This window comes from Phoenix dactylifera, chromosome 10 (genome assembly GCF_051530095.1).
Source record: "Phoenix dactylifera cultivar Ajwa chromosome 10, Ajwa_hap1_PhDact_Kaust_v1.1, whole genome shotgun sequence".
In the NCBI taxonomy this organism is placed as follows: Eukaryota; Viridiplantae; Streptophyta; class Magnoliopsida; order Arecales; family Arecaceae; genus Phoenix; species Phoenix dactylifera.
In genome coordinates, this window is record NC_143199.1 from 20,570,025 (window position 1) to 20,579,291 (window position 9,267).

General features: G+C 43.4%; 1 protein-coding gene across 1 annotated transcript; it reads left to right on the plus strand.

The window, feature by feature from the left end:
* Positions 1 to 338: 338 nt before the first annotated feature.
* LOC103698592 (uncharacterized) lies at positions 339 to 2,613 on the plus strand. Its single transcript, XM_008780626.4, has 2 exons — positions 339 to 465; positions 636 to 2,613. The coding sequence occupies exon 2, from the start codon at positions 714 to 716 to the stop codon at positions 2,304 to 2,306; it is 1,593 nt and encodes a 530-aa protein (XP_008778848.1). The 5' UTR covers positions 339 to 465; positions 636 to 713; the 3' UTR covers positions 2,307 to 2,613.
* Positions 2,614 to 9,267: the final 6,654 nt, after the last annotated feature.

A 9,267-nucleotide genomic window follows, 5' to 3' on the forward strand; every position in this document is an offset into this window, starting at 1 on the left:
TGCAGGTCCCGCTCGACTCCTAAGCCATGAGGTATACCCATGGCAGTTTTTTTTGGTAACATATTCCAAGTCTTGTTGACAGTTGTAGTTTCCCATAACAGCCCTCGCTTGGAAAGCAATAAGCATCCAAACTGAAAATTTGCTTCAAAAACTCAGAGCTAATTCACCAAAAAAACACAGCTCATTTACCAAAAGAAATCATAGCTACTTTACCAAAAAAGAAAAAACTCATAGATAATTTACTAAAAAAAGCAAACATAGCAGGTGCCCATCTGAACCATCCATCTCCATCAATGCTACATCATAGCAGCAATCGCATCCGTCTGATCCTTGTACCCTATCTCAGGCCCCAAGCTCAGCTCTCTCTCCGGGTCCAATGAAGACACGGAAAAGTCCTCCCTCTGGGCTTTGTGGGAGAACCGGGAAAGCATAGAGGAAGAGGCCATCGCCGTAGCCCCGATTCAGGTACGATCACCCAAGATCCTCCGATCAATCCCTTCCTCTTGCTGAATCTCTTTCCTCTCGCTTCTTCTCCCATACTTCTCCGATCGATTTGGGTTCCCCTGTGCCTTTTTTTAGGGATTTTCTCTTCACTTCCAGTGTACAAACCCTAACCCAGATCTCTCTTTTGGCAGTCGATCGCGTCGCAAAAGTTAAAAAGAGAGGTCTTTGAGAGGGTGGGAGGACAAAAGTTGGGATTTTTGCTCGAAGTAATGGCGGACGATGAGAATAGGATGGATTTGAATCTCTACGTCGGCCTCCCTCCTTTGCCCCGCCCTCGAAATCCAGACCTCGGCTTGGAGCTACCCCTCGGTTTGGAGCTCACACTCAGCTCGCTGCCTTGGTCGCCCTCGCCTTCTCGGGAAAGCCGTTCTCTTGCCCCCATGTCGCGTCGTTTCGAGCGGCCAATCTACTCCCCATCGAATGCCTTGCATGCTCCTGAATCGCTTCCGGTCGATCCCCTTCATGCTGCCGATGATAGCCCTCCTTTGGAGCCCTGCATTCCTGCTCGACTGGTGGAACTGGAGACTCATGCTCCAAATTCTGCTCCCTATGCTCCTGCTTCGGCCGGGCCGGATCGACCATCGGCCCGGCATCCTCCTGCCGGACGAATTCCGCAGCTGCACGACGAAGCAGCAACCTCCGTCAACCCATGCTCAACTGTTCGCATGAGCGAGCTTATGTCCCGGGGCGATCGGGCCGGTTCGCGGCACGAGCACCTTGAATGTCAAGAGCTCCGTTTCCAGAGATTGATCGAATCGAACAATCGGCTACGGCCTCGAAGGTCCGGGATGTCAGATGGCGAAAGGTCCGACTCCCAGACCAGTCCCGACCAGCTGATGCACGACATAATGCAGTCTCAGAGAACCTTAGAGGCTTCTAAGAAGGATAAGCCCCATGCCGAGGGCAAGGGCACGGAGGGTTTGGAAAAGGGAAAGGAAGACGAAGGCGCTGCTAGCTTCGAGTGCAATATTTGCTTTGATATGGCCAAGGAACCGGTTGTCACTCCCTGCGGTCATCTCTTCTGCTGGCCGTGTTTGTATCAATGGCTTCATGTCAATCCTGTCTTTCCTGAATGCCCTGTGTGCAAGGGAGAGGTGCGCGAGTCCAACCTAACGCCTATATATGGGAGGGGAGGTTCAGATACTACTGCCAAGGAGGTATCTGGAGAAGACAGGAACTCGGGACTGAAAATTCCGCCTCGACCCCGGGCGCACAGGACTGAGAGCTTGAGGCAGGAACTGCAGAGATCTTCGGGTGGGATTTTGGCACTGGGAGAAAGTGCCACCGCATGGAGGCATATAGATGAAGAGGCGCGCGCTGCTGTTTCATTCGGAGAAGATCCAGGCCCAAGCTTGCAGCTTCGATTCAATGCTTCTGATCGTGCATTCATAAGCAGGCTGATGCAATGGAGAATGCAAAGGGAAGAGGGGAGCGGGTCTAACATCACGGGCATTGATTTGCCTGCTATTACTGAACCAAACCCTCAAACTGATGGCATCGATGTTTCGCGGCAGCCTCCTCAGGGACATGCGAGCACTAGTAGGTGGCGTGCTAGGCGGAGGTTTGCTGTTCGCGGCGCAATCCCGGCTGTAAACCATCGGAGGCCAACTGCAGAGCAGGCATCAGCTTCAAGCACACCAGCTGTAATACCAGGAGATATTGCTGCTACTGACATCTCTGCAGAACCAAACAGAGCAGGGTCATCTAGATCCCTTAGAAGAAGAGGAAGGAGCAGCAATTCTGGTTCCTTGGATGCGGATGGAGAAGCTTCACATTCACACAGGAGGAGAAGGCTGAACTAGAAATAATAAATGAAGTGGATTTGCTAAGAAAGTTTAGATCAACTTGTTGGTATTTTGCTTTTTGATTAGTTATGATGTTTCTGGACCTTATATACTGCATTATATTCGTACAAAGATTTTAGATCATTGGTTTTGGATCCTTTTAGTTCTTTTCTTTTGTAATTTTGCTTTTGTTACATTAAGTCAGAGCATCTATACTGGATAGACTTTTGGAAATCCTGCATTCCTAGACATGTCTGAAAATGCTCTTATTTGCCAGAGTATAAAATGATTTAGGGATTTAAATATTATGTCTCTGCTTTTTGTCTATCTCATTGTTATGCATGTCTTCCTTTTGAGCTGGTTGTGAACTTTATGAGAAGTCTGTTATAGCATCGTCGACACTGGTGTGAGCATTGCTGCATCTGAGTTTACCCCTTGTGATCTGAGTGTACTTTAGACGAATTTGATAGAGTAGGTCAGTTTCCTGTTCCTGGTATTTGCTTCTCGTTTTCCTTTTTCTTCTTGTTTTCCCCTCTTATTATTTATAGTTGGACATGTTCCTGAAGAAAAATTCTACTTCTATTATTTGCATATAAAGGATTATAAGAAGACATCCAGCCTTTCGGCTAGCCATTTTGGATGAAATCCTGGATTGTTATACATAGTATTAAAGCAGACTCGGACCATGACCTATGTGGACTAGGGGATGTAGATTAGGAGACACTGCAGCACGGGCTCTGTCCACAAACCGATTGTAATGCTTGTGATTAGATTTGAATGGATTTAGACTCTTAGCCTAACGAGGACGTCAAGGCTTAAATGGAGGGAGTGTGTGAGGATTCGTGCAAGCATGTATTCAGTCCTACATCACTTATTTGCTTGGTAGATCTTGGGTAGGATCGATGAACCTAAATAATACCTTCCAGCTAGTCTTTTTGGATGAAGTCCTAAATTGTAACAAAAGATATTAAAGTGAACTCGGTGAATAATTGATATGAGACTAAACACATGCCCACACGATTTATGGAGGCTGATCATGGGCCGATCATGGTGCTTATGATTAGATATTAATGGATTTGAACTCTTAACCTGACGAAAATATTAGGACTTGGACGGGAGGAGTATGTGAGAATCCATGCGGGTTCATGTTTAGTCGCACATCGATTATTTGTCGAGAAAATCTTGGGTACTTATACATGACTAAAAAATCTAAAAAAAATACCTTCCGGCTAATCTTTTTGGGTGAGATCTTAGCTTGTGACATGTTGTTTGCAGGGGTTTGTTGAAATTGGAGCTTGTATCATATCACTTTTTGCTGCCTGAGTTGGCCTAAATCTTTCGGATGTTTCTCGGTTCAAACCGGAACAGTCCTTATTCTGCTTAACAACTAAATGCATGAAGATAAATTATGCTCTAAAGATTGCAGACCATGATTTGGTCAGTGAACCAATTATTCCATGGCTGTTGCATGCAACCTGAGTCTCCTATCTGCATTCTTCCATATCCAACACCAAAACCACTTATTTTGCAGATAGACTGAAGTCACTTTTCTCTTATAAGCATTTCCAATCCGGCTATCTAACTTGTGAATTCGGCTATCAACCTCTCAATATTTCATTCACTCTGTCTGCTTTCCTAATTAAAGTGCACTTCTCAAAGATTTGAAATTACTGGAACACAGGTAAAATAAGAGATTAGTGATCTTGGCAACACCAAGGTGTTCAAACCGTTCGAATGCATGCAAAATGAAAGATGGAGCTGCTGTATAACGAGTAACAACAACTTTCATGATCTGGAGCTGAACTGATGATTGCTTCCTAAAGATTTTACAAGTAGATTCATGAGGGGCTTCAGGCACAAAGCTGAGCAACTAAGTTGCAACAGCATGAAGTTCCTGAAGGCCAATCTTGGAAGAAGCCACATGACTGCAGGTGTTGATGACTGCTACCTTCATTACTGGGCTTACGAAACTTTGAAGAAGAAACCTCTGACTTCTGAAACCCTCCCTTGTCATGTCCATGGATTGAAAGGTGCCTGAAGTCTGAATCTTTTGATCGATTATTTGCACTCTAGCAGTAACTTGCTTAGAAAGGATGCATGCTACACCAAATTGTAAACATAAGCCAGAAACTCCATGGCAATGTTTTAGGAAGCAGACAGATGCCAAAACCTAGCATCCCCTCAAGATGCCAGTATACCTGCTTGATTGAACTGATCATAGCCTAATGCCGGTGCAATATGTGATCTGATGACTTGTTTCATCTCGATGGCGGCATTTTGTCAAGTACCATAGAGCACTCTTTTAGAGCAATCTCATGGCCCGGGATGGCAGGTCCTAGAGATTGATCGAATCGAACAAGTAGTTTCAGCTTAGAAGCTTCAGATAATTTGATCCTTATGAAGGTGATGAAATGCCATCACACAGATCCTTGGAGGGTTCTAGGAAGATGTGAGAAGAAAGTAATACCTCACAAACGCATATTATAAATAAAAGAGATGCATGATATTCTTCAGTATTGTTTTTCAGCTATGATTGGCGAACCTAGGAGTTTCCCCTTGGGGGAGCACTATCAAAATTTCACAAGTTCAAAGTAAAAAAAATTAAACTTCTTATACCATAAATGTCCGTATATTCACTATGCATATAGTGTATATTTGTACTTTGTAGTTTAGCACATTATTTGATATAATTGGTGGTATTCTCGCCATGGTGGTGACCACATTATTTGAGTGTTACATCTATCTTGAGCTATAGCTTAATGAGTGTTGCATATTTTTGAGTACTGACTTCTCTTGTCCCTCTCACTTGAATCTATCATCATACGAAAGTCATAGTTGGTGCGCAATGATTCTCAACATTGGTATTGGCATCCTTGTAGGGCTGCAATGTGGATTTGATTGGTTCCAAATTAGATCTCAACATTGGTATTGGCATCCTTATAGGACTACAATGTGGATTTGATTGGCCCCAAATCTAATTTGGAACCGATTTGAAAATTAATCTGGTCCAACCTAAATATGATGGCCACTCTCCCACTTGGGAAGATGGTAGCTCCATTGGAGTACAGCAAGGGTTGCTGACCTAGGCCTTGAGCCTTCCTGATCACCAATCGACTCGATTAAAGTAAGTATGGGCTCGAACCAAGGTCTAACCTAAACCAAGGCTATTTTTATTAAGCTTGGATTCGAAAAACGTGACTTGTTCCAACGGTAGATTAGATTTGCAATAAATATATTCCTGATCCGACAAAGTAGTTCGAACAAATCCTAAGTTACCTTCTTAAATATAAATATTTTTTTTTTTCCAACATACTTGGCCAATAGTTTGTCTTGCTAGCTGTAACTATATATAATTATGAATCAAATTTGGTATAATTTTTTTTTTAATAATATCTACATGTTGCATTTTATTATTTTATTATTATGACATAATTAGATAATCAATTTATATATGCATGTTGTAGTTTGTATTTAAATTATTTTTGATTTGATTTGATTAATCTAGTGGCTCGGCAAAAGTAATATTATATACCTAATTCGATCCAACATGAAGGAATTGGATTATAGATTTGATCATTTGACCTGATTTTAAAATGAATTGGATTTGGGTTGTGCTCATCCCCCATCCAATCCTACGGGTTTGCAACCTTACATCCTTGTGCTTCCTTCTTCCAATTGGAGTGCGCCTGTGGAGTTTGTTATTGCTCTCCTTTGGTTACCATTACTAAGGTTCATCTCCAACTTGTCTTTCCTATTTTTTGGAACTTGAGATCCACTAGTTTAGGCATGGTCTGCTTGATAAAGGCCAGCCATCCTTCATCCCTACAAAGCCATATCCTCTCTGTTGCAATTGCATCTACCAGCTGTTTGTTGATTTGCTTTTTGCAATAAACTGCATGGTGCTGCATAAAAGCTTGTTGGCTTGTCTTAGATTGATGGAAAGAGAACCACCTTGCTGTGTAGTGGCTGCTGTCATAGGTGTCAGCCTTCACAAGCCAATCGTCTAATGACATGCCCATTCCACCAGAGCTCGTTAGATGTTTGACGATTGGCCCCTTCAGTCCATCTCAGTAAGGTTGATCAGATTTCTCACTAGGATCGGTACATATCTCCTTCTGAACATGCAAGTAGTATTGAGTACGATGCTAGTCTAGTGGCTAGAATTTCTAGTTCTACAACATAGCAGCACCTGTGGTTCAGATGGCTGAATGTGGAAACTAATTAAGTTGCTGTAGTCAGAATTAGGTTCGTGTTATTTTGCTTTGATTGGTTATATTATTTCCAGATCTTATTTAACTGCATTATATTCGTGGTATCTTTGTGTCCTATAAATTATGAGACCTTTCATAAACTTGTTTTGTGACAGTCAGAGCATATTTGTTGTATAGACTTTTGATTGCCTTGATTTTAGTATCAAATTAAATCTAAAGACTAGTTCGTATATCTGAAATTTCTCTTTTTCATGAAATACACAGTGTTTTAGTTCTTCATGTCTTCCTTTTGATGCTAACTGGGAACTTGGTGAGAAATCATGTATCTTGGTCCCCGTCGATGCTGATGTGAGCACTGTTGCATCTGATTTTATTTCCTGTTGGTCTTGTGTTTTTTAGAGGAAATTCTAGATTAGTCTTGTGTATTTTAGAGGAAACTCTAGAGAGTTGGTCAGTTTAATATTCCTTACTGTTGCTGTTTCTCCTTCTCTATAGCTGACTAGATTTGCAAGAAAAGCTCTGGTTATGTTGTTTGCATATCTAACATTATAAGCAGAGATGACCTGCGTTTGAGGCGCTAGCACCAAATGGTGCCTGAGAACTGGCCTTCATCTCTTATGAGTACAATATCTTATATGTACCATAAACCTTGTACACATTGCTGTCTGTTAAACTGTATGTACCTTGCCATGATTCATGTAGTGTTTGAGGTTCTCTGGTTCTAATTTAGACAGGAGCTTCCATTATGTCATGTAACGAATAGTCCTAACACAGATACGGTTAAAAGATTGCAGATTTTGGTCATTGAGCCACCCTAAGTCTTGGCATCTGGTATTTTTTTTCATATCCAACATCAGAGACCCTGCTTCAAGCATAGGTTTCATTATTTGTGCTTTCTATGACCATCTTTCAAAGAGAAATGGGACAGCTTATTCATGTACCTCCCTCCTTGAATGATTAGGCTGCAGATACTTGTCCCTTTCTTTTGGATGTTGATGTAGCTATATCTCAATATTTTCTGTGCCATGGCTCATCCTTGAAATCTTCATTGTAATGTTATTATGCATACACCAAAAAATGTAATTTTTCAACCAGCATGTTCCCCTTCTTATCTGTCTCGTAAAATTTCTCATTCTAATTTTCCAATATGTCGCCAGAATCCAATGACGACACCATGCCTCCGGCAGCAGAGTTAGTTTCTTGTGGTTCTTCGGTCGGGATCATGGGCGGAGATATAGTGGCAACTGATGTGTTCAGGCTCCGGTCCGGCAGTGAAACGTTTTGGCCTATGATCATATCTCTGCTCTCAGCCCGGGATTCGGTGGAGTCTTCAACCTCGACAGAGATATCGGCCGGAGATCCGGTGTCATGTAGGCTCTGCACCCAAGGGTCCAGCAGTGGAACAAGCTGCTCACCGATCCGATCTCGGAGCTCGGCTATGAAGTCTGCTGGAGATCCAATTCCATCAGAGATCTGCACCCCACCTTGCTGGTCTCCAATTGGATCTTCAGTGGTGTCAGGGATGGTCTCAGACCCCGCCGGATTTCTGCCTGCCAAAATCTTGCCAGTAACATCATCGCAGCAGCCATGAGTGGCCGGAATCTCGCCGGAGAGCTTTGCCACGGCCCATGAAGTTTCTGCAGCAGCTTGTGGACGTGAGGAATCTGTCTTGGTTCGTAATCTCGTGCTGATCTAGGCTCATCTCTTCTCCCGTCCCTTCAAGATCACATAGATCATCAGAGCCCGCAGTTTCGAACGATATCCGACGGGCAGTAGCTGGAGCCTCACCGGAGAGTTCATTCCTCATAACTGCAGCGTCTGGATTAACTTTTTGGTCATCAAACCTTGGAGTTCCTGATAATGGAGGTGATTGATGGCCTCTTGCAGGAAGCTCGCCAAAGATTCCCATCCTAGAATCCACACTGCATGGTTTGGATAGGTTTGGATCCTTGCCATCTCTCTGATACAAGGATTGAGATCCTGGAACCATTCGATAACCAGATGCTGGAATTTGGCCAGAGTTAATCACAACTAGACTACTTCTTGGATCATCACAGCTGTTATAGCCTATAGCAGGAAGCTCGCCGAAGATATCTGTTAAAGAGGCAGCTACAAGCTTTGGATTAGCTTCCATCTCTCCATTTGCCTTGGAGTTTAGAACCTCTGATGGAGGATAGGTGGCCGGAAAGTTGCTGTTCTCCTTCGCCTGTCGCCTCGTTTGCAAGCAATTGGCAGCTGGATATTCCTGACGATGGACATCCAAACTGGTTCTTCCACCCTCCACTGTTCTTCCCTCTGCTTCCTTATACTCCACCAGCCCTCTCATTGCTGAACCTTCAACAGTAGCTAGCTGTGGATCCACTTCTCGATCCTTTCCTTTGATTCTTTTATCGAATTCTGGCCGAGTTCCACCACTGATCCCACCTCAGATTTTTTGCCTTCGGCCTTCGGGTCCTCAACTTTTGATCTAGGACCAGGAAAATTTACTGCTCCAGCTACTTCTATTTGGCACTTCTTTGTTCCTTCGGAGTTCAATTTGCTACCTTCCTTGTGTTCCACTGCAATTCTGGGACAAAGTAGTGAAGATGTTCACATCGGATCACACAGAAGCAGCGGTACGGTTGCTTTCTCATTGGAGATGGTCTTGGTACCAATGATGGTTAAATCTATGAAGCCTAGAATTAACATCATCAAAGATCAAAGATCAAAGATCAAACTGTTGCTGAAAATTGTACCTGGAGGCGGCCGTCGGCTGAGGAGGAGGAGCT

What these genes read in the sequence shown, in the direction of transcription:
- LOC103698592 (XM_008780626.4), top strand. Translation starts at nt 714, where the DNA reads ATGGCGGACGATGAGAATAGGATGGATTTGAATCTCTACGTCGGCCTC.